Raw genomic sequence first — 26,209 nt, forward strand, 5'->3', positions numbered from 1 at the left:
CCAGTTAACCTAACATCTGTCGTTCTGAAAATGCTGGAGTCCATTATTAAGGAAGCAGTAGCGGGTAAAGCATGATTTTATGAAAGGGAAATCATGTTTGACAAATTTGCTGGATTTCTTTGAGGATGTAACAAGCAGGATGGATAAGGGGGAACCAGTGGATGTGGAGTATTTGGACTTCTAGAAGGCATTCGATAAGGTGCCACATAAAAGCTCAAGGGGTTGGGGGTAATATATTAGCATGGATAGAGGATTGGCTAACAACAGAAAACAGAGAGTCAGGATAAATGGGTCATTTTTCAGTTGGCAAACAGCGACTAGTGGGGTGCCGGAGGGATTGGTGCTGGGTCCTCAACTATTTACAATCTATATTGATGTCTTGGATGAAGGGACCGAGTGTATTGTAGCCAAGTTTGCTGATGATACAAAGATGGGTGGGAAAGTAAATTGTGAGGAGGACACAAAAAATCTACAAAGGGAGATAGGCAGGCTAAGTGGGCAAAAATTTGACAGATGGAGTATAATGTGGGAAAATGTAACCATCAGGTCCATGGGACTTGTCCGCCTTTAGTCCCATTATTTTACCGAGTACTACTTCATTAGTGATGGTGATTGTATTAAGTTCCTCCCTTCCTATAGCCCCTTGATTATCCACTATTGAGGTGTCTTCTACTGTGAAGACTGATACAAAATATTTGTTCAACGTCTCTGCCATTTCCCTCTTCTCCATTATTAATTCCCCAATCATTTACTTTAGCCACTTTTCCTTTTTATGTACCTGTAGAAACTCTTAACTATCTGTTTTTATATTTCATGCTAATTTACTTTCATAATCTATCTTCCCTCTCTATCATTATTTTAGTTGTTCTCTGCTGGCTTTTAAAAATTTCCCAATCCTCTGGCCTCCTGCTCGTCTTGACCACATTGTATGCCTTTGTTTTCAATTTGATACCCTCCCTTATTTCCTTAGTTAGCCACGATGATTATTCCTTCTCTTACAGTCTTTCCTTCTCATTGGGATATATTTTTGTTGCAAGTTATGAATGCATTGGAAGCATAGTTCAGTGCCACCAACAAAGTCTTCACTGTAGCAATATGGCCGTGGCTGATGAAGTGTGTGAAAGCTATCTGTTGTCTGATTGCTGGATATGCTGCCTCAGTGCTGCTGCATTTAAGTTGAGAGTAAACACATCATGGCATGCATCCTGTGGCTATATACGTAGAATAGGCATTGGTATTGGCCTAATTCTGTCATGGGGTTAAAAATAAATTTCACTTAACAGAAAGAGACCTTGGGCCACAAATTGCGGTATGCAGCATACCTCTGGAATATGCCACCGACCTGCGAAAAGGATACACACCAAACTGATAGCGGCTCTCCTGCGTAAATTTGTGGTTTGATGCTGCGAGTAGGAGGACAGCATAATGGCCCATGAATCCCAGGAATCTTCTGCTTCGGCAGTTCCTTGGAGTCGAGGGTGACTTGTTTCCACACTAAAAATGAGTTCTCGTGACTGATGAGTTCTCGTGACTGATGAGTCCTATGCGGGACCTACAGTCTGTCACAGGTGGGGCAAATGGTTGAAGGAATGGATGGGTGGGGTGCTCGAGTTGCCGTGTGCTCCTTCCACTTGGCTTCAGCTTGTTCTCGGCTGAAGAGACTCGAGATATTAGGCGCCTTCCCAGATGCTTGGCCTCCACTTTGTGCGGTCTTGAGCGAGAGATTCCCAGATGTCGGTGGGGACGTTGCACTTTTTCAAAAAGGCTTTGAGGGTGTCCTTGAGGCGTTTCTTCTGCCCACCTTGGGCTCGCTTGCCGTGTCGGAGCTCCAAGCAGAGTGCTCGTTTTGGGAATCTTGTGTCGGGCGTGCGGGACGACGTGGCCGTCCAATGGAGTTGATCAAGCGTGGCGATATTCTGCCTTCGTGTTTTTGCCCCCAAAGTGGATAATCTTACATTTATCCACATTATACTGCATCTGCCATGTATTTGCCCACTCGCCTAACCTGTCCAAATCACCCTGCAGCCTCTTGGCATCCTCCTCACAGCTCACACTGCCACCCACTTTAGTGTCATCTGCAAACTTGGAGATATTACACTCAATTCCATCATCTAAATCATTAATATATATTGTAAAGAGCTGGGGTCCCAGCACTGAGCCCTGCGACACTCCACTAGTCACTGCCTACCATTCTGAAAAAGACCTGTTAATCCCGACTCTGCTTCCTGTCTGTCAACCAGTTCTCTATCCACATCAGTACATTACCCCCAATACCATGTGCTTTGATTTTGCACACCAATCTTGTGTGGGACCTTGTCAAAAGCCTTTTGAAAGTCCAAATATACCACATCCACTGGTTCTCCCCTGTCCACTCTACTAGTTACATCCTCAAAAAATTCCAGAAGATTTGTCAAGCATGATTTCCCCTTTATAAATCCATGCTGACTTGGACCAATCCTATCACTGCTTTCCAAATGCGCTGCTATTTCATCCTTAATGATTGATTCCAATATTTTCCCCACTACTGAGGTCAGGCTAACCGGTCTATAAGTGCCCGTTTTCTCTCTCCCTCCTTTTTAAAAAAGTGGTGTTGCATTAGCAACCTTCCAGTCCATAGGAACTGATCCAGAGTCGATAGACTGTTGGAAAATGACCAATGCGTCCACTATTTCTCGGGCCATTTCCTTAAGTACTCTGGGATGTAGACTATCAGGCCCTGGGGATTTATCGTCCTTCAATCCCATCTATTTCCCTATCACAATTTCCCACATAATAAGGATATCCTTCAGTTCCTCCTTCTCACTAGACCTTCAGTCCCCTAGTGCATCCGGAAGGTTATTTGTGTCTTCCTTTATGAAGACAGAACCAAAGTACTTGTTCAATTGGTCTGCCATTTCTTTATTCCCTATTATAAATTCACCCGAATCCGACTGCAAAGAACCTAAGTTTGTCTTCACTAATCTTTTTCTCTTCACATATTTATAGAAGATTTTGCAGTCATTTTTTATGTTTCCGGCAAGCTTCCTCTCGTACTCTATTTTCCCCCTCTTAATTAAACCCTTTGTCCTACTCTGCTGTATTCTAAATTTCTCCCAGTCCTCCGGCTTGCTATTTTCTCTGGCTAATTTGTATGCCTCTTCCTTGGATTTAACACTATCCTCAATTTCCCTTGTTAGCCACGGTTGAGCCACCTTCACCGTATTATTTTTACTCCAGACAGGGATGTACAATTGTTGAAGTTCGTCCATATGATCTTTAAAGGTTTGCCATTGCCTATCCCTTCAAGTATCATTTGCCAGTCTAATCTAGCCAATTCACGCCTCATACCATCAAAGTTACCTTTCCTTCAGTTCAGGACCCTAGTTTCTGAATTAACTTTGTCACTCTCCATCTTAATAAAGAATTCTACCATATTATGGTCACTCTTCCCCGAAGGGCCTCGCACAACAAGATTGCTAATTAGTCCTTTCTCATTACACATCACCCAGTCTAGGATGGCCAGCTCTCTGGTTGGCTCCTTGACAACCATCTAGAAAACCATCCCTAATACTCTCCAGGAAATCCTCCTCCACCGCATTGCTACCAGTTAGGTTAGCCCAATCAATATGTAGATTAAAGTCGTCCATGATTACTGCTGTACCTTTATTGCACACATACCTTATTTCTTGTTTGATGCTGTCCCCAACCTCACTACTACTATTTGGTGGCCTGTACACAACTTCCACTAACGTTTTCTGCCCTTTGGTACTCCATAGCTCCACCCATACCGATTCCACATCATCCAAGCTAATGTCCTTCCTTACAATTGCATTAATTTCCTCTTTAACCAGCAACGCCACCCCGCCTCCTTTTCCTTTCTGTCTATCCTTCCTAAATGCTGAATACCCTTGGATGTTGAGTTCACAGCCTTGGTCACCCTGGAGCCATGTCTCCATGATGCCAATCACATCGTATCCATTAACTGCTATCTATCTGCGCAGTTAATTCGTCCACCTTAGTCCGAATACTCCTCACATTGAGGCACAGAGCCTTCAGGCTTGTCTTTTTAACACACTTTGACCCTTTAGAATTCTGCTGTAAAGTGGTCCTTTTTGTTTTTTGCCTTGAGTTTATCTGCCCTCCACTTTTACTATTCTCCTCTCTATCCTTTGCTTCTGTCTCCATTTTATTCCCCTCTGTCTCCCTGCATCGGTTCCCATCCCCCTGCCATATCAGGGCTGAGATGGAGAAGAAACTTCTTCACTCAGAGTTGTTAACCTGTGGAATTCCCTACCACAGAGTCTCGTTGATGCCAGTTCATGGGATATATTCAAGACGGAGTTAGATATGGCTCTTATGGCTAAAGGGATCAAAGGGTATGGAGAGAAAGCAGGAAAGGGGTACTGAGATGAATGATCAGCCATGATCTTATTGAATGGTGGTGCAGACTCGAAGGGCCGAATAGCCGACTCCTGCACCCATTTTCTATGTTACTCCAAGTCATCTGCACGGGAGCCTGCATGTCAGAAGTCAAGCCAGCTGTATTTTCTCTTCCATCACTTGACTGGCAGTATTGAGACCCAAGGTTGCAATTTACAGGAGTCTCTCAGGGAAAGATTAACCAGGCTGGGAAATTGGATTGAGAGAATCTTGATTCAGGGTTCAATGCTGGCCAGCAAGCTCTTCCTCTGCAAATACCTGGACATGCAGAGGGAGGGGCCAGCAGTTATGGCATAGCACAAATAGATATAGATGAGGATGCTGCCTCTCAAACAAAGCCACCCTGAACCATCCAAGCAGACCCCCTAAAATGATAGGAGGAATACCAGACAATTCATAGAACCAGGTAACCAGCTCAGTATCATGAGGCTGTCTGTAGCTGCAAAGCTATCTCATGACCCAGCATGAAGAGATAGAGAACAACTTCCACTACAAGAATACAAGAATAATTTGCCTGTGGATGTGATAACATGCTATAAAAATGCAACTTTATTTTTAAATGGCAATGGTCAACATTGTATTTGGTAGGTTATTTCATGGTTGACAAGACTGGATATGCATTAGACTGCTTAGGCACTTAGGTAAATAAATTGGCAGAGAGATACTGCCACACTAGACTTCCTGGCTACAACTCGGTTTCATCTATTTCTCAAGCCTTATGGTCCTCTGCCAATGGTAGCGGTTCAGCCTCCTTCTCCAAGGTAACTGCTGCTTACTAGGCAAAATTATGCAAGATGCAACACACTTATGATTTTGGAAATCTTGGCCAGGTTATACTGCTGGACACATCACCTGAACCTATTTTAACATGCAAATATGATCCACAAGAATTCTGGGAGGCCAAAATTGCAGCCGAATGCAATATTAAGGTGAGAAACCCGGGAAGAGCGAGATGAGCAAAAAAAGCTAAACTAAGCTACAAGTAATGCAACAGAAAATAATCTACAAAACCAAAAAGAACCTTCAACTCCCAACAAGAAATACAATAATCAGAATGGCGAAGATATGCATTCCCTCCAGCACACATTAGAGGTAAATGTGCAAAGCTGTGAGCACATTCCCAGAGAAAACAAAGGGGAACTGTGATCACAGCTATATATATATTCATTCGCATCCAATTTGGAGCATTGCAAAGGTTTGCATATCTGCCCATTTTTGTTTTTACTGCCATGAGGTCATGCGCTATACGAGTCAAGTAAAAAACAAGCGTATGGCCTAATTTCCCAATACTATAGCCTCCCATTTGCCCAATCAGCACTTTCATTACTCACATACCAGATTGGAAGATTTGAAAAATATTAGTTATTAATAGAAAAATTAATAGAATGCTTGAGTAAAATGATCATATTTTGAATAATTTACAATAAGCTTGTGCAAACAATGCAAAAAATGTTTCTACAGAATTACTGATTTTCAATAATTTCCTGAAATGTTTGCTTTTTTTATTATTGATAATAGTACGTGGACACAAGTTGTAGAATGCAGATTTTTTGGGGATTACACAGCTGCAATTATTTTTCCCTTATATTTCTCCTTACCCATCCACAGGCCCCTGCTTTTCAATCATACTATGAGCCTCTTTTCGAGAGATTCGTCCGTGAAACCATGGTTGAGTCCTGTGAATAGCTGGATATTTAAACAAATTAGTGACACAGGTTTCAAGTTTAAAACTTTGTGGGGTTTCCACAAAAATAGGTTAATAAATAGAAATTTTCAATTTACATGCAACTTACTGTGACCGACTACGGGGGGATGTAAAGGACTTGAGCTACCCAAGGTGTTCATCCGTTGACTACGTTTCTGTAGGCAAAATCATTTGAACAGAAAAATCATTGTCATTGATTGTAGCATTACAAATTGTATCATTTAATTTTATTTTAACATTTAGGAACCAACAATACTTTATCATATTAAAAGGATATGAGTTGTTTCAGTGGCAAAAGCACATGGAACTGAATTACACAGAACAGCAGATCTCTAGTTTAACCCGTGGCTATACAAGTGATAAATCTGCCAATCTAAACTTCAATGGTGTGGGATGATTAAATGACCTTAGCATCCCAAAATTATAGAAATAAAAAGCACTATCCATCAATCACTGCTAGAAACAAGTATGTGCAGAGAGGGTGATGCCTCAATGGTTGAATGGCTCACTACCACTCTCTTTACTTGCTCATACAAGAAACAGCACTTGGAAGTGGTGGCAGAGAGCATATACCCAAGTAAGGATGAAAATTTGAGGGAAAAAAAATCTAAATATGACATTGCTTTGTGATGTGTATAAAAATCAGAAGAATTCCATACTAGAATTTGAGTCAGCAGTGACGGACAAGCAGTGTAATTTCTACCACTCCAATGAAAATGGCTGCCCATCGCCAATCTGGTCTGATACAAATGTTGAATAATGTAATTTAATAAAATGACGTGGAACCAAGCTTGCCAGCAAACGTTAGGTTGATGATGATTCTGGACATGCTAGATCCAGTAAACAACGTAGGGACTCGTACCGTACTTCAGTTCAGGGCAGTGCATTGATGCTGAAGTAACATCTCATTGCTCTTATGGACCACTCTGTTGGGCAATATTGTCCTTCAAAACTTCTACATAGTGCTGATGGTTACACAAATTTGGGTTGTATTCCCTAGAATTTGGAAGGTTAAGGGGTGATCTGATAAGTTTTCAAGATATTAAGGGGAACCGCTAGGGTAGATAGATAAAAACTATTTCCACTAGTTGGGGATTCTAGAACTAGGGGGCATATCTAAAGATTAGAGCCAGATCTTTCAGGGGTGAACTTAGGAAACACTTCTACGCACAAATAGTGGGAGAAGTTTGGAACTCTCTTCTGCAAACAGCAATTGATGCTGGATCAATTTGTCATGTATCCTACACGGTTACTGCTTGCACTATTACAAGGTGTGCCACCAGAGGGCACCGCAGTGGGGGATTTGCAGGTTACCTGTACAGGTGTGCCTGGCCTAGTATAAAAGGCAGGCCACCATGTGTGATGCTCACTCTGGAGTTATCAATAAAGGATTAAGGTCACTACAATTCAAGTACAACACATTGCCTCGTGGAATCATTATCAGAGCATCTAAAGACATAACAATTGGTGACGAGATTACGGACCTTCACGCGAAAATGGCTACCCTTGGTACGTTGCAGCAGTTCGCCGATGGTGATGATTGGGACGCCTTTGTGTAGAGGCTCGACCATTTCTTCACAGCAAACGACCTGGCAGGCGACAACCTGGCAACGCTGGCTGATGAGCGCAGAGCTATCCTGCTAACCAGTTGTGGGCCCACCGTCTGTGGCCTCGTCAGGGACTTGCTGGCACCAGCGAAGACAACGACCAAGACGTACGAGGAGCTCGTAACGTTGATCCAAGAGCAACTCAAGCCCAAGGAAAGCATCCTCACAGCCAGACACGGGTTCTACACCCACCGGCGGCCCGAAGGCCAGGAAATAGCGAAATATGCTGCAGATTTCAGGAGGCTGGCAGCACCGTGTGATTTCAGCAACCACCTCACCAAAGCGCTGCGGGACATTTTTGTCATTGGAATCAGCCATAAGGGCCTTCTTCATAAGCTACTGTCTGCGAATCCCACAGTCACACTGCAGAAGGCCATCTCTGTGAGCCAGGCATTCATGACCTCGACCTGCGTCTCTAGGCAGATGACATCTTCAGGACTCAAATCCGGCAAGTACTGTGCAGAGTGGTGCCTTTTAGAGGCTGGACTGTGAACGCAAACCTTCTCAGGGAAGAGAGAACAGCCCCCCCCCCCACCCCAGAGTCCCTTAACTCAGTCTGCCGAGGGGGGCTAGTCGAGTAGCTCCATGCTGGTGTTGTGGAGGGAATCACAGGGCTCACCAATGCTGTTTTAAAGAGTGTGTGTAAAGGCTGCAGCACAAAGGGCCACCTCCAGCGAAAGCGCAAGAGAAATATGATTCACTGTGTTGAAGAAGAGTCTGCAGATGGCCATGAATCCAGCGTAGATTATGAAACGATAGGCAGAGAGGCAGCTCAGCCCCTATGAGGTACATAGCATGTTTACCTGCAACACCGAGTGTTCCCCATTGAGGATGGAAGTCGAGGATGGTGTTCCAGTCTTCATGGAAGTGGACACGGGGGCGAGCCAGTCAGTAATGAATCAAGAAGCCTTTGAGAGGCTGTGGGACAATCAAGCTGAACGACCCAAGTTGATCCCGGTTCAGGTAAAGCTGCGCACCTACAGCGATAAACTTATCCCAGTCGTTGGTAGTGCGGATGTCAAGGTACTCCATGATGGTACGGTGCATAAGGTTACCTCTGTGGATTGTTGCAAGTGATGGACCAACGCTACTCGGAAGAAGGTGGATGAATAAGATCCATTGGAAGTGGGAAGACTTCATCCCTCCAGCGATCGACGTCCTCCGCGCTTGGAGGCAAAGCAAGCCCTCACTTGAGGGTGGACCCGGCACCAGAGAGCAGACCAGCACAGCACCCGAAGCACAGACTGCTCAGCACGACTGCATGGAGATGATCCAGCTGAGACGACCCGAACACACCTTCCAGGTTCCAGTGGCAGAACTCCGGAGGAAGAAAATCAGATCCAAAGGTGACTTCCCGGCTTTGGTGGCAGAACCCAGGGAGAAGAGGATCACCGCAGTCGACATCGTGGACGGAGGAATGATGGCGCCCAAACCACGAGGTGACGCGCTGAAGAAAAAGATGGTGCGGCCAGACCACGAGGTGCAGCACTGATCGAGCAACACGTGGCACCAAACGGAGAAGAGGATTGGAGTAAAGAAAGCAAGGCTCTCTTAAAGGAGGCCTGCAACCCACCACACATAAAGGGACAGTTCCACATTTTCAAACAATGCAAGAGCAACTATGAGCCAGATGTAAGATGTGAAATTGATGATCAGCTTTGTATACGTGAAATAAGCAAAGAAAAGAGGCGCGATCACAATCGGAGCTACAGGTTATTTACAATGACTAATGAAACGTTGTGCGACGTAGGATCTCAACTGCACTCAGTCAATGCAGTGGGCAGACACCCATCGGGAGCACAGGTCCAGCGAGCTACCCAATGTAGTAGCCTGCGTCCCTCGGACCAGAGTTATGCACCATGGAAGGTGGCCACAAGCCAATACATCCGAGCTGCAAAGCAAGCGATCTCAGGAGGGCAACAGCACCGGTATCGATACCCTGCCCCTGATCGGCTCCACCTCTTAGGCACCCGATGGCACCAACCGCCACAAGCCTGAAAGAGCAAACTGTGCTAAGGCGCAGCCCCCAGACCCCATCGCCACCAAGGCCATATCTGGGAACGAAGGGTCACCTGCAACAGTTCTCCCAAAGGGGACCGGGACCAGCCAGGATCCCAAACCAAACAACGCCCAGGCAAGCGAGTCAGCAGTTTCCTGTGCACTGCTAGACGACAGCTCCTCAGGGAGCAGCAGCGACTCAGGGCACAAAGAAAGGACAGGGAGGTCACAGGCATCTGTAAACCTGCCCGACGCTGGGAGCAACGGCAACAGCCCCGAGGGCAGGCAACTTGAGCCAACCGGGTTCCCACTGCCAGCACTGGGCACCGCCACGCCACCAGACTGCCTGGACACCATCCAGCAGTTCTGGAACTGGCTTGTCCTTACGTACCGGTTACCGATCCCCAGTACGTATCAATAATGTATCTCACCAGTCGAATGTACTTGCCTCACAAATGTAATGCAAACTTTTTTTTTCTGGACTTGAATGTATATGAATGTAATGAGCCTCCGGCATAATCTATATGTTGGGGGGGGGGGGAAAGGAAGGGAGGGAAGAGAGAATGGCGTGGTCATGGACACACACACAAACAGAAACCACCAGCGCTCTACTGCCAACGAAACATCAACCACTCACCCAAGATAGAAACGACCCGTCAAGGGTCAAATAGATGGAGCTAAGCCCAGAGTACAGTCGATTTGCACTAAAGGCTTGGGGGAAGAGTGATGTCATGTATCCTACATGATTACTGCTTGCACTATTACAAGGTTGCCACCAGAGGGCACCGCAGTGGGAGACTTGCAGGCTACCTGTACAGGTGTGCCTGGCCTAGTATAAAAGGCAGACCACCATGTGTGATACTCACTCTGGAATTAGCAATAAGGGACTAAGGTCACTATAGTTCAAGTAGAACATATTGCCTCGTGGAGACATTATAAGAGCATCTAAAGACATAACGCAATTGTTAATTTTAAATTGGATATCGAGAGCTTTGTTAACCTAAGGAATTACAGGATATGGGCCAAAGGCTAGTATATGGAGTTAGGTCGCAGATCAGCCATGATCTCATTGAATGGCAGAGCAGACTCCTGTTCCTACGTTCAAATGATAGTTTCATTAATCCTTGGAAAAGTTGCAGCAGATAACAAAGTTTGCCTGAAACCCATCTTGAATAACCAAGTTGAACTTGGAGTGTCTTTTATGTGTGACTGTGACCATTATGCTTTGTCCCTTATTGTCCTCTCTGGAACCTTTGACATGGTTGATCACAGAGTCATCCTCCTACACCTCCTTCTCAACTGCCAAAGTTGCCTAACTTGATAAGACGACCCTTGCCCATCATCCCTTTTTTCTTCCTTCCTCTTCACGACTCCATGACCACTCATGGCCAAATCTCCTTTTATTTCTCCCTTCTCTGGTAGACTGCCCTCCCAAATTCCTACCTCAACCCTTCAGCACTCCTCGACCTTCCTATCCTCCTGCCGCCATCCCAGGCTTAACATCCTCTTGGATAAACCTACAGCTTCCTCTCGTCTCTTGACATTCTCTGAACGGCCCATCGAGACACTCGTCGCTGCCCCAATTGCCCCATTCTACTCTCTCGCCGACCTTCCCAGTCACATATACCAAGTGAGACCAATACAAAAGACCCTCCTAGTTCAACTTGGTTATTCAAGACGGGTTTCAGACAAACTTGCTTCATTATCTGCTACAACCTTTCCAAGGATTAATGGCCAGCGTGCCTGCTGGGGGCTAATCTTCCTTACCTCTTTGTCCCAATCACCCCTCCCAATGCTGACCCTGTGGACTCTCCCAATGGATCAGCTATCAACACCCCACTCCGCATATATTTCCAAAATATCCGTTCACTTATGAACAAGCCCCTTGCCATCCATGGGCTTATTGTGGATGACTGCATCGACATTATGACTGACAGAAACCTGGCTGAGGAATGATATGTTCCCCCTAAATGAAGGCTCCACATCTGGCCCATTCTACCATTTGCAGGGCACAAACGGCCGTGGTGACAGTGTGGGTCTTATTACAAATCGCACCATAGTATCCAACCTACTTCTCTGGCATCATCATCTCCCTTGAGCATCACACCTTGTTCTACCCCTCTTACCTCATTTAAAATCCTCCTTCTCGACTGCCCAGCCAAGTACCACGCCAAATTGCTTAAGATTTCTTCACTGCATTCCTCCCCCAGCTTCTGCTCTGAGCGACTTCTCATCCTCGGTGATTTCAACCTCCATCTCAACTAATTATGTGCTCTCTCCTGTTCACTGCCCTTGTATCCTCTCAATCTCTCCCGCCATATAAACTCCCCAACCATATTCAAGGCCACCCCCTTGATCATGCCATCTCACGTGGCCTCACTACTCCCATCGTGTCAATCGTGGATAAGGCCACCGTTAATCACTTCCCCGTATCGCTCACCACGAACATCCCCTTTCCTTCTCTGTCCTCCCCTGGAGGAAAACTCTTCCCCCAAGTCACTTACAACTGTACTTCCAAATTCCCAAATGTCTAGCCTTGGACCCACCATTCATCACAACTTTTCTAAACAAGGCATTCTTACCGCCACCTTCGATGCCCAAGACCCCATTAAAACCATTACTCTCTCTCAACCTGGTCGTTCCTCCTGGTACGGCCCTCATCCACGCTCGCTTAAGTCCAAGGGACACAGACTTGAATGTGTGTGGCGGAGAACTGGTTTAGCCATTCATTGCCAGATTAGGCTGGATCACGTACAGCACTATCAGGTGCTTTCCTCTGCCAAAACTGCTCACTATTCCAGGATCATCCTGGAATGCAAAGATAACCCCCGGCTTCTCTTTACTACAAACCATCTTCTGAAACCCTCTGCCTTCCCTCCTCACCAACAAGTGCGAGGAGCTCGTGGACTTCTTTGTCACTAAGAGTGAGACCACAGTTCAGTTGCCTTTACTGCATCCCTGCCTTCCCCTAGCCCATCGGGCCAAATTTCCTCCAGGTTTCACCTCTGCCCTAGTCCTGATCCCCCACATCTTTCTCTAGTTTCGCTCCTATCTCCCCTCATGCCCTTCCAAGCTCATCTTGTCCATGAAAATCACCTCGTGCTCCCTTGACTCTTAGCCCAGCAAATTGCTGACCACCCAAGTTCTCTTCCTGGCCCCATGTTAGCTGATATCCCGAACAATTCTCTCTTCTCAGGTACTCAGGCCCGGATGAAATGTATCCCAGGCTGTTAAAAGAAGCAAAAGAGGAAACAGCAGAGGTTCTGACCATTTTCCAATCCTCTCTGGTTACAGGTGTGGTGCCGGAGGATTGCTAGCTTTGTAGCTTTGTTTAAAAAGGGAGAAAGAGATAGACCGAGTAATTACAGGCCAGTCAGCCTAACCTCGGTGGTGGGAAAATGATTGGAAAAAATTGAGGAACAGGATAAATCTTCATTTAGAAAGACATGGATCAAGGACAGTCAGCACAGATATGTTAAGGGAAGGTTGTGTCGGACTAACGTGATTGAATTTTTTGAGTAGGTAACAAAGAGGGTCGATGAGAGTAGCGCATTTGATGTAGTATATATGGATTTTAGCAAGGCTTTTGATAAGGTCCCACATGGCAGACTGCTCATGAAAGTAAAAGCCCATGGGATCCATAGCAAAGTGGCAAGTTGGATCCAAAATTGACTCAGAGGCAGGAAGCAAAGGGTAATGGTTGATGGGTGTTTTTGTGATTGGAAGGCTGTTTACAGTGGGGTTACACAGGGCTCAGTGCTAGGTTCCTTGCTTTTTGTAATTTATATCAATGATTTAGAATATAGAAAGTAAATTATGAGGGGAAACAAGGAGGTTTGCCTGTACTAAATGGTGTATACTTCAATGCAAGGAATATAGCGAATAAAGCAGATGAGCTGAGAGCACAGGTGTACGATATTATAGCTATTACAGAGACATGGCTAAATGAGGGGCTGGTATGGCAGCTCAACATTCCTAGTTACAGGATCTTCAGACGGGATAGAGAAGGGGGTAAAAAGGGAGGGGCGGGTCGCAGTATTGATTAAAGAAACTATTACAGCTGTGAGGAGGAATGATATGTTCGAGGGATTATCAAATGAGGCCATATGGGTCGAATTGAAAAACAAGAGACGATCACACTGCTGGGAGTATACTATAGACCCCCAAACAGTGAGAGGGGGATAGAAGAGCAAATATGTAAGCACATTTCTGAAGTGCAAAAACTATAGGGCAGTAATAAGTAGTGGATTTCACGGGAGGGGGCGGTTCTGGATTTAGTTTTAGGGAATGAAGTTGGGCAGGTGGAAGGGGCATCAGTGAGAGCGCATTTAGGTGCTAGTGACCATAATTCAGTTAGATTTAAGGTAGTTATGGAAAAGGACAATGATTGACCAGGAATAAAATTTCTAAATTGGAGAAAGCCAACTTTGCTAAGCTAAGAGGTGATTTAGCCAGTGGATTGGAAACAGCTACTTGAAGTTAAATCAGTGCTCTCTCGTTGCTTTCCATATACTCTCTTTAATTTCACCCCTGCACTTTCTGTACTCCTCCAGAGATTCTGCAGTATTTAGCCCTCGGTATCTGTCATAAACCTCCCTTTTTTTCTGGAGTGTCAGAACAGTGGGAGGCATTCAAGGAAGAGATCCGGAGGGTTCAGACCAAATATGTACCCTTAAAGAAAAAGGGTGCGACAAACAAATCTAGAGCCCCTTGGATGTCTAGGGACATACAGGGTAGGATAAAGAAAGTGCAGGGGTGAAATTAAAAAGATTAGGAAAGCAAAGAGAGAGCATGAAAAATTCTTGGCAAGTAAAATCAAGGAAAACCCAAAGATGTATAATAAATATATTAAGATCAAGAGGATAACTAAAGAAAGGGTAAGGCCTATTAGGGACCATAAGGGTAATCTGTGTTTGGAGATGTGGGTATGGTTTTTAATGAATACTTTGCGTCTATTTTCACAAAGGAGAGGGGCAATGCAAACATGGCTATCAGGGAGGAGGATTGTGAAATATTAAATGAAATAAACAGAGAGAGAGGACGTATTAAGAGGTTTAGCAGCTTTGAAAGTGGATGTCTTTAGGCCCGGATGAAATGTATCCCAGGCTGTTAAGCGAAGCAAAAGAGGAAGTAGCACAGGCTTTGACTGTCATTTTCCAATTCACTCTGGCTTCAGGTGTGGTGCCAGAGGACTGGAGGACTGCTAATGTGGTACCTTTGTTTAAGAAGGGAGAAAGGGATAGACCGAGTAATTACAGGCCAGTCAGCCTAGCCTCGGTGGTGGGAAAATTGTTGTAAAAAATTCTGAGACATGGGATAAATCTTCATTTAGAAAGACACGGATTAATCAAGGACAGTCAGCATGGATTCATTAAGGGAAGGTCGAGTCTGACTAACTTGATTGAATTTTATTGAGGAAGTAACAAGGAGGGTCGATGAGGGTAGTGCGTTTGATGTAGTGTATATGGATTTCAGCAAGGCTTTTGATAAGGTCCCACATGGCAGACTGGTCATGAAAGTGAAAGCCCATGGGATCCAGGGTAAAGTAGCAAGTTGGATTCAAAATTGGCTCAAAAGGAAGGAAGCAGAGGGTAATCGTTGATGGGTGTTTTTGTGACTGGAAGGCTGTTTCCAGTGGGGTTCCGCAGGACTCAGTACTAGGTCCCTTGCTTTTTGTGGTATACATCAATGATCTAGACTTGAATATAAGGGGTATGATTAAGAAGTTTGCAGATGATACTAAAAATCGGCTGTGTGGTTGATAATGAAGAAGAAAGTTGCGGACTGCAGGAAGATATCAATCAACTGCTCACGTGGGCAGAACAGTGGCAAATGGAATTTAATCCAGGGAAGTGTGAGGTAATGCATTTGGGGAGGGCTAGCAAAGAAAGGGAATACACATTAAATGGTAGGACACTGAGAAAAGTGTAGAGGAACAAAGGGACCTTGGAGTGCATGTCCACAGATCCCTGAAAGTAGCAGGCTAGGTAGATAAGGTGGTTAAGGCGGCATACAGAATGCTTGTCTTTATTAGCCGAGGCATAGAATACAGGAGCAGGGGAGGGGTGTTATGCTTGAATTGTATAAAACACTAGTTAGGCCACAGTTGGAGTACTGCGTGCAATTCTGGTCATTACAGGAAGGATGTGATTGCAGTAGAGGAGATTTACGAGGATGTTGCTAGGAGTGGAGAATCTTAGCTATGAGGACAGATTGGATAAGCTGAGTTTGTTTTCCTTGGAACAGAGGAGGCTGAGGGGAGACCTCTGAGGTGTATAAAATTATGAGGAGCCTAGACATAGTGGATAGAAAGGGCCTATTTCCTTTAGCAGAGGAGTTAACAACCAGGGGACATAAATTTAAAGTAACTGGTAGAAGGTTCAGAGGGGACTTGAGGGGACATTTCTTCACCCAGAGGGTGGTAGGTGTCTGGAACTCACTGCCTGAAAGGGTGGTAGAGGAAGAAAGCCTCACCGCAATTAAAAAGTACTTGGATGTGCACTTGAAGTGCTGTGACCTACAGGTCTACAGACCAAGAGCTGGAAAGTGGAATACAGCTGGATAGCTCTTCGTCGGCTGGCGCGGACACGATGGGCCGAAATGGCCTCATTCTGTGCGGTACATTCCTATGATTCTACTAACTCCACCCCCTTCAAATCTGCCGTCAACACCCCCTCCTCAAAAAAACACACTGTCCTTGTGAACAACCATCCCATCTTCAACCTCCCTTTCTTCTCCAAAGTCCTTGAACGTGCTGCCACCTCCCAAATCCATGCTCATTGTTCTTGGAGCTCCATTTAGGTATCCATCCCTGCCACAATACTGAAATGACCTTTAGCAAAGTCACAAATTACATCCTATGTGACTGTGACAAATGTAAACTATTCTTCCTCGTCCTTCTCGACCTGTCAACAGCCTTTAACATGTATGACTGCACCATCCTTCCCCCAACGCTTCTCCAACTTCATCCAGTTGGGTGGGACTGCACTCACCTAGTTCCATTCTTATCTATCCAGTTGTTGCCATAGAGAGAATCATATGCAATGGCTTCTCTTCCCACTCCATTACCTCGAGTTCCCGAAGGATCTATCCTTGGCCCCTTGGCGACATCATCCGAATACACAACGTCAGGCTCCACATGTATGCTCACGACACCCAGCCCAACCTCACGACCACGTCTCTAAACCCCTGGCTGTAAAGTACTTTGGGACATCTGGTGGTCGTGAAAGGTGCTATATATATTCAAATCAATCTTTTCTTTTTTTAAAACTGTCTCTGAATTGTCATCCAGAAGTGAATGAGCAGAAATTTCCAGCTAAATATTGGGAAGACTGAAGGATTTATCTTCGGTTACTGCCACAAACTCTGTTCTCGAGCCACCGATTCCACCCCTCTCCTTGTTAATTACCAAGATCTCCGACTGCCACCGCCGTAACATTGCCCAACTCCACCCCTACCTCAGCACATCAGCTGCCAAAACCCTCATCCATTTCATTTATTCACAGGATGTGAGTGTCACTGGATGATGGTGAGAAATTCAACAATGGCAGTACCATTGAAGGTCATGGGGAGATGGTTAGACTCTCTCGTTGGAAACAGTCGTCGTCTGGTACGTGTGGCACGAATGTTAATGCCACTTATCAGCCCAAACCTGAATGTCATACAGGGCTTGCTGCATGCGAGCATGGACTGCTTCATTATCTGAGCAGTTGTGAGTGGAACTGAACACTGCACAACCATCAGCAAATATCCTCACTTCTGACCTTATGATGGAGAGAAGGTCATTGATGAAGCAGCTGAAGATGGTTGGGCTTAGGTCACAGCCCTGCGGAACTCCTGCAGCAATATGCTGGGCTGAGATGATTGGCCAACAACCACAACCATCTTCCTTTGTGCTAGATATGACTCCAGCCAGTGGAGAGTTCTCCCTGATTCCCATTGAGTTCAATTTTACTAGTTCCTTGATCCACACTCTGTCAAATGCTGCCTTGTCACGGGCAGTCACTCATCTCACCTCTGGAATTCAGCTCTTGTCTATGTTTGGAACAAAACTGCAATGAGGTGCGGGGCAGAGTGGTCCTCAAACTGAGCAGGGTAAGTGCTGCTTCATAGCATTGTCAATTAAACCTTCCATCAGTTTGCTGATGATTGAGAATAGGCTGATGGGGTGGTAATTGGCTGGATTGGATTTATCCTGCTTTTCATGGACAGGACATACCTGGGCAATTTTCCACATTGTCAGACAGATGCAGGAATTATATAGCTGTACTGGACTAGTTTGGCTAGAGGCGTGGCTAGTTCTGGAACACAAGTCTTCAGCACTGCAGCTGGGATGTTGTCAGGGCCCATAGCCATGGCTGTATCCAGTGCACTCAGCCATTTCTGGATATCATGTGGAGTGAATTGAAGTGGCTGAAGACTGGCTTCTGTGATGGTGTGGACCACAGGAGTAGGCCAAGATGGGTCAACTACTCGGCACCTCTGGCTGAAGATAATAGAAAACGCTTCAATCTTGTCTTTTGCACTCGTGCTGGGCTCTGCCTTTGTGGATGGGAATGTTCATGGAGCCTCCTCCTCCAGTTAACTGTCCACCACCATTAATGACTGGATGTGGCAGGACTGCAAAGCTTTGATCTGATCCGTTGGTTGTGGGATTGCTTAGCTCTGTCTATAGCATGCTGCTTCCGTTGTTCAACATGCAAATAGTCCTGTGCTGCAGCTTCACTAGGTTGGCACACAACATTTAGCTACGCCTGGAGCTGCTCCTGGCATGCTACGACTCTGCTCATTGAACTCAGGTTGGTCATGGTAGAGTGAGTGATATGCCAGGCCAGGTTAGATTGTGATGGAATACAATTCTGCTGTTGCTCATGGCCCACAGTACCTCATAGATGGCCAATTTTGAGCTGTTAGATCCATTCTGAATCTATCCCATCTAGCATGGTGGTAGTGCCATGTAACACGATGGAGGGTGTCCTAAGCGTGAAGATGGGACTTCGTCTCCACAAGAAATGTGCGGTGGTCACCCCTACCAATAGTGTCATGGACAGCTGCATCTTCAACAAGTAAATTGATGAGGACAAGGTCAAGTAGGTTTTTCCCTTGTGTTGGTTCTCACCACCTGTTTCAAGCCCAGTCTAGCAGCTACGTCCTTCAGGACTCAAGTCAGCTTGGTCAGCAGTGGTGCTCTTGGTGATGGACATTGAAGACCCCCACCCAGAGTACATTCTGTGCCCATGCTACCCTTAGTGCTTCTTCCAAGTGGTGTTTTACATGGAGTACTGATTCATCAGTTGAGCGAGGGTAGTAGGTGGTAATCAGCAGGAGGTTTCCTTGGCCATGTTTGACTTGATGCCATTAGACTTTAAGCGGTCCGGAGTCAATTTGACGCCATTTCCTCCCGACTGCATTCCACTGTGCCGCCACCTCTGGTGGATCTGTATTGCCAGTGGGACAGAACATATCCAGGGATGGTGGAGGAAGAGTCTGGGACATTGGCTGAATGTTATGAATCTATGAGTATGACGATGTCAAGTTGTTGCTTGACTAGTCTGTGGGACAGCTCCCCCAATTTTGGCACAAGATCCTAGATGTTAATGAGGAGGACTTTGCAAGGTTGACTTTGTCGTGTCCGAATCCGATGCCGAGGTCAATGCTGGACAATCCTTCCAGATTTATTCTTATACTTTGTGGCTTGGTACCACGAGTGGCTTGCTAGGCCATTTCAGGAGGACAGTTAAGAATCAACTGCATTGCTGTGGGTCTGCAGTCACATATAGGCCAGACCGGATAAGATCAGCAGACTCCAAGCCCGAAAGGGCATTAGTGAACTAATGGGTTTTTAAGACAATACGGTAGTTACATGGTCACCATTATTGATACGAGGTTTTTATTCCAGATTTATTTAATTAACTGAATTTAAATTCCCCAGCTGCTGTGGTGGGATTGGAACGCATGTCTCTGGATTACTGGTCCACTAACATAACCGCTATGCTCCCATGACCGTTCGCTTACCTTTGTTACCTCGAGACTTGATTATTCCAACGCTCTCCTGACTGGCCTCCCATCTTCCATCCTCCATAAATTTGTGCTCATCGAAAACTCTGCTGCTCGGATTGTTACTTGCACCAAGTCCTATTCATGCATCACCCAACCCTGTGCTCACTGACCTACATTGGCTCACAGTCTGGCAAAGCCTCAATTTTAAAATTCTCATCCTTGTTTTCAAATTCCTCCATGGCCTCTTGCGCATGCCCTATTTTAATTGCCAGCCGTGCTTTCAACTGCCTAGGCCCTAAGCTCTGGAATGCCCTCCCCTAAACCCTCCACCTATCTTTCCTCCTGTAAGATGTTCCTGAAAACCTACCTCTTTGACCAAGCTTTTGGTCATCTATCCTAATGTCTGCTTAACTTGGATCGGTGTTAAATTTTGCTCGGCAATGCTCCTGTGAAGTGCCTTTGGACGTATTATTACATTAATGGCACTATATAAATGCAAGTTATTGTTGCTGCTGATTTTACCTTATCTAATCATAGGCAGAGCTTCTTTTGCAATGGCTTTTCTTCCCATATCCACACAGTCAACTCTAGAGTCGCCTAGGATGCATTGTTGGACGGACCCCTTTTTCTGATCCACATGCTGCCCCTGGGTGACACCACCCACATAAGCTTCAGACATATAGCTCGACCTCCCCTTGCCTTCACTTCGTGCTGTCTGACTGCTGCTCGACATCCAATTTTGGAAGATCCATTATTTTGGGATTATGCTAAATATTAGGAAGACTGAAGGGAACTCTGTACCTTTGCCAATCACTTCATTCTCTCCCCGACCTCCATTTCACACTGAATCAGACGGTTTGCAACTTTACCATTGTATTTAATTCCAAGCTGAAAGTCTGACCCATATCTTCTCAGTCATAAGATCATCTACTTGCACTTGTAACATCACCTCATCTGCCCCTACCCCAGTCCATCTTCCACTGAAACTCTTGTTCATGCCTTTGTCAACTTCAGACTTGATTATTTCATTGCTCTTAGTTGGCTTCCCATCCTCCGACCTCCATAAACCTCAGCTCATCCAAAGCTCTACTGCCCGTATCTATCACAACACCAAGTCCTGTACACCCATCACCACTGTCCTTACTGACCGACAGCAGGTCCCTGTCCAACACTTCAAATTTAAAATGATCGCCATGGTGTTGAAATCGCTCCATTACCTCACCCCTTCCCATCTCTGTCACCTCTTCCAGCCCTACATCCCTCCCCTAACAACAGTTGTCTGATTCCAGCCCCATGCGCCATTAATGGCAATGCTTTCAACTGTCCAGGCCCCATTCTCTGAAATGTCTTCCCTAAACTCCTCTGCTTATCCATCACCCTCTCCTCTTTAAAATACATTTTCCAAACCAAGCGTTTATTCACTCTGCCGAATCTTTCGTCTTGGTAACCATTTTTCCTAATGCCTCTGTGAAGCACCTATGTTAAAGGCACTATATAAATGCGGGTTATTGTATCAGTTACATGTCATGATCAATACCTATGCAGAAGTAACTATCGCTGAGGTTGCCAGCTCACTGGAGCACAATCCCTCAATGATGAGTGACTAATCTGAACAATCTGAAGATAGGGCAACATTGGACTTCATAGTCTTTCTGTTCCCTTACGCAAGGATTTCCCCAACTCATCGCTAAATAGTTTCTTGCCATTAATTATTCAGACAATCACTAAATTCTGGATATATCCATTGGAATGTTGACAATTCTAAGCTAAGATTGTGAGAGGCCAAGAGCATTTTGAAGTGGGTGTATATTGCACTTTCACAGGCATCATTTGACACTTTTCCAGTAGGTTGCAGAATATTCTCTAATACGAAAGCAAAATTCTGTGGATGCTGGAAATCTGAAATAAAAACTGAAAACTCAGCAGGTCAAGCAGCAACTGTGGAGAGAGAAACGGAGTTAATGTTTCAGGTCGATGACCCTGCGTCAGGAAAAAGTTAGATATATAACAGGTTTTTAATGATCGGGAATGGGGGGAGGGGAGGAAAGAACAAAAGGGAAGGTCTGTGATAGGGTGGAAGGCAGCAGAGATTGAGAAAAAAGGGATGATGGTGCAAGGTAAAAGGAGATAGTAATGAGGCAAATTAAGAAAAGCTGAGTCTAGATAGGGTGTAAATGGAAATGGCAGAATCAACACTTGCTTAAAAACCTGTTCTCTCTCTAAATGTTTCCAATTCTGACAAAGTGTCATCGACATGGAACATTAACTCAGTTTCTCTCTCCACAAATGCTGCCTGACCTGCTGAGTATTTCCAGCATTTTCTGTTTTGATTGCAGAATATTCTCAATGCGTATGGCCTTAGAGAGAATGTAATGAAGTCCTACACGCAGCAAGTGTGAAGAGAAAGGTTCCCACGTGAATGTAAATAAAAATGATGCAAAAAAATGGCAACTTTATATACTAGAAGATAAAAGATATAGCCACTCGGTTCTAAACTGATATTTTTTGGAGACACCATCCTTGTGATTTTTTCAATTATATTAGCTGGCTATATGGAGTAAATGGAATGCAACAAATGCAGACAACATTGAGGTGTTGTTATTTCAAATCGCTAGACTTTTTGAAACTTCCAGTAAAGTCCATCAAAAAGTGAAAGGTTTGTGAATTTCTTTACCCTCCACATTTGACCCTCTTCCACAGCTGCACTTTGGGCCTCTGCAGGATTTTCAATGACTCGACCTGTGTGTCCAGAGAAGTCCATAGCTACCAAGGAATTTTCTGATATGCTTCTCTGAAAAGAATGATGACAAACAAAGTAACATTATTCAAGTGCATGTTACAACGAATACTGCAAATACAAAAAAAAAGCATGATTAAGAGCTTCAAAAATATACCAGCGATGGGAAACAAACAGCAAATGTTCAGGAGCAGTGGACAAATAGAATTCATAAACATTTTTTTTTAGAAATGGTAACCTACCACTGGTGTGGAAAAGTGTGATAGTAATGTTTTTCTCTGTTGAGGGATCCGATAGTTCTGGTACAACAGGATGCCATACTACAATAGAAAAAGAGAATAAATATTGCTAATTGCATTCTTTAAACAATGATGGCACACTTTACAAGAGAAAACTGTTAGATATCGCAATGAATGCTCTATTTCCTAACCAGGAAGTTGCATTATTAAAACTACATTTATAAAACTTAAATTGTTACAAACAAGGTACAACCAAGTTGTGTGGTTTTGTGACATCCTTCATGACTGTTTCAAAGGCAAACTATCACTCCTTGTCCTTCTTGAATTGTCTGCAGCCTTTGACATGGTTGACCACTTTATCCTTCTCCGATGCCTCTCCACTGCCGTCCAGCTGGGTGGGTCTGCACTTGCCTGGTTCCATTCTTATCTCTCTAATCGTAACCAGAGAATCACCTGCAACTGTCTCTCTTCCCGCCCCGCATCATTACCTCTGGTGTCTCCCCAAGGATCTATCCTTGGCCCCCTCCTATTTCTCATCTACATGTTGCACCATGGCGACATCATTCGAAAACACAGCGTCAGTTTCCACAGATACACTGATGACACCCAGCTCGACCTCACTAACCACTTCTCTTGACTCCTCCATGGTCTCTAAATTGTCAAACTGCTTGTCAACATTCAGTTCTGGATGAGCAGTAATGTTCTCCAATGGAATATTGCAAAGACTGAAGCCATTGTTTTTGGTCCCTGCCACAAACTCCATTCCCTAGCCAGAGACTCCATCCCTCTCCCCAACTTGTCTGAGGTTGAACCAGACTGTGCGCAACCTTAGTGTCATATTTGACCCTGAAATGAGCTTTCGATCACATATCCGCAGCATAACAAAGACCGTCTATTTCCACCTCCGCAACATCGCCCATCTCCGGCCTTGCCTTAGCTCATCCGCTGCTGAAGCCCTCATCCATGCCTTTGTTAACTCTAGACTTGACTATTCCAAGGCACTCCTGGCTGGCCTCCCACATTCAACCCTATGTAAACTAGAGGTGATCCAAAACTTGGCTGCCCGTGTCCTAACTCGCACCAAGTTCTCTCATCCATCACCTCTGTGCTCGCTGATTGACATTGGCTTCCAGTTAAGCAACGCTTCGGTTTCAAAATTTTCATCCTTATTTTCAAATCACTCCATGGCCTCGTCCCTCCCCATCTCTGTAATCTCCTCCAGCCCCAAAATCCCCCGAGATGTCTGCGCTCCTCTAATTCTGCCCTCTTAAATCGCTGATTATAATTGCAACCATTGGTGGCCGTGCCTTTGTTGCCGAGGCTCCAAGCTCTGGAACTCCCTGCCTAAACCTCTCCACCTCTCTTTCCTCCTTCAAGACACTCCTTAAAAACCTCTTTGACCAAGCTTTTGGTCACTTGCACTAATTTCTATTCCTGCGACTCGGTCTCAAATTTTTTATCTTATAATACTCCTGTGAAACGCCTTGGGACTAAATACAAGTTGTTGATGTTGTATTAAACTTGGTATAAGTTTAAAAAACAATTTATTGACCAGCAAAGTAGAAAATGAACGAGCTGAATTTGGATGAAAACAACAGCAAAAATTTTAAAGAAGGATATGGTGATCTCATCATTGAGCAGTTATAGTAACAAAGGAATACCTTGAAGAGTCGAAAGGCTGTCATCCAACATGTCCTGCTCTGTTCATCATCTGCACATAATAATCGAAGGTCCTTTGTTTCATTCCTCATTTTTATGGGCTGCATTGGACAAGGAAAACTGCAGTTATACATGCTATCACTTCTTACAGAATCTTAAAAAAATCATTTTAGTACACTGAAGCTGTGACTGATCAACTTTCACTGCTCAAATCAAATTGTATACTAATTGAATATCTTCGACAAAGTGATGTGTACAAGAGAGCTGTGTGCAGAGCTGGAGGTATCTGCTAAATGGAGTGGCTTACCAAACAGAGTGGAAACAAGTATTTTGGAGAGAATAAGAATTTGGTGCAGAAGGGGAAGGAAGTCCAAAGTGCTTTAAATCAAGGGAAACTGTAAACATATAAATAATCAGAGTACTTAATTAGATCTAGAGATTTTTAAGCAAAATCATTGACAGTTGAGACCTGTTGCCTACAATTCCTGTGCCATGTGGGAACTCCAGGACACTTCACGTGTCCTAATCACGTGTGCAGAAAGTGTCTCCAATTTCTTGAACACGTGCTCTGGGTTTCTGAGCTGAAGGAGAAAGCTGAAGTCAAATCAGGGCATACAGATGCTGGGAATTTCCTGGAGTGCAGGTTCCAAGAGGTGGTTGGGGAGCATCCAGAGGGTTCAGTAACATAGAAAATAGGTGCAGGAGTAGGCCATTCAGCCCTTCTAGCCTGCACCGCCATTCAATGAGTTCATGGCTGAACATGCAACTTCAGTACCCCCTTCCTGCTTTCTCGCCATACTCCTTGATCCCCCGAGTAGTAAGGACTTCATCTAACTCCCTTTTGAATATATTTAGTGAATTGGCCTCAACTACTTTCTGTGGTAGAGAATTCCACAGGTTCACCACTCTCTGGGTGAAGAAGTTTCTCCTCATCTCGGTCCTAAATGGCTTACCCCTTATCCTTAGACTGTGACCCCTGGTTCTGGACTTCCCAAACATTGGGAACATTCTTCCTGCATCTAACCTGTCTAAACCCGTCAGAATTTTAAACGTTTCTATGAGGTCCCCTCTCATTCTTCTGAACTCCAGTGAATACAAGCCCAGTTGATCCAGTCTTTCTTGATAGGTCAGTCCCACCATCCCGGGAATCAGTCTGGTGAATCTTCGCTGCAGTCCCTCAATAGCAAGAATGTCCTTCCTCAAGTTAGGAGACCAAAACTGTACACAATACTCCAGGTGTGGCCTCACCAAGGCCCTGTACAACTGTAGCAACACCTCCCTGCCCCTGTACTCAAATCCCCTCGCTATGAAGGCCAACATGCCATTTGCTTTCTTAACCGCCTGCTGTACCTGCATGCCAACCTTCAATGACTGATGTACCATGACACCCAGGTCTCGTTGCACCTCCCCTTTTCCTAATCTGTCACCATTCAGATAATAGTCTGTCTCTCTGTTTTTACCACCAAAGTGGATAACCTCACATTTATCCACATTATATTTCATCTGCCATGCATTTGCCCACTCACCTAACCTATCCAAGTGACTCTGCAGCCTCATAGCATCCTCCTCACAGCTCACACTGCCACCCAACTTAGTGTCATCCGCATTTGGAGATACTACATTTAATCCTCTCATCTAAATCATTAATGTACAATGTAAACAGCTGGGGCCCCAGCACAGAACCTTGCGGTACCCCACTAGTCACTGCCTGCCATTCTGAAAAGTACCCATTTACTCCTACTCTTTGCTTCCTGTCTGACAACCAGTTCTCAATCCACGTCAGCACACGATCCCCAATCCCATGTGCTCTAACTTTGCACATTAATTTCTTGTGTGGGACCTTGTC

The 26,209-nt window shown here is 44.9% G+C and overlaps 1 protein-coding gene across 7 annotated transcripts in view; it reads right to left on the reverse strand.

Annotated features, from left to right (window-relative positions):
* Positions 1–26,209, reverse strand: part of LOC139264544 (growth factor receptor-bound protein 10-like) — a 318,358-nt gene that overhangs the window by 14,285 nt on the left and 277,864 nt on the right. For 6 of the 7 annotated variants that reach the window (XM_070881164.1, XM_070881168.1, XM_070881167.1 and 3 more), the window contains 5 exons: positions 24,366–24,464; positions 22,708–22,785; positions 22,403–22,519; positions 6,213–6,279; positions 6,018–6,105 (listed from right to left, as the gene is read on the reverse strand). In XM_070881164.1, coding sequence (XP_070737265.1) covers positions 6,018–6,105; positions 6,213–6,279; positions 22,403–22,519; positions 22,708–22,785; positions 24,366–24,464 — 449 coding nt within the window. The remainder of the gene's footprint in view (positions 1–6,017; positions 6,106–6,212; positions 6,280–22,402; positions 22,520–22,707; positions 22,786–24,365; positions 24,465–26,209) is intronic. The other variant, XM_070881170.1, reaches the window with a different exon arrangement.

Source organism: Pristiophorus japonicus, chromosome 5 (genome assembly GCF_044704955.1).
Source record: "Pristiophorus japonicus isolate sPriJap1 chromosome 5, sPriJap1.hap1, whole genome shotgun sequence".
Classification (NCBI taxonomy): Eukaryota; Metazoa; Chordata; class Chondrichthyes; family Pristiophoridae; genus Pristiophorus; species Pristiophorus japonicus.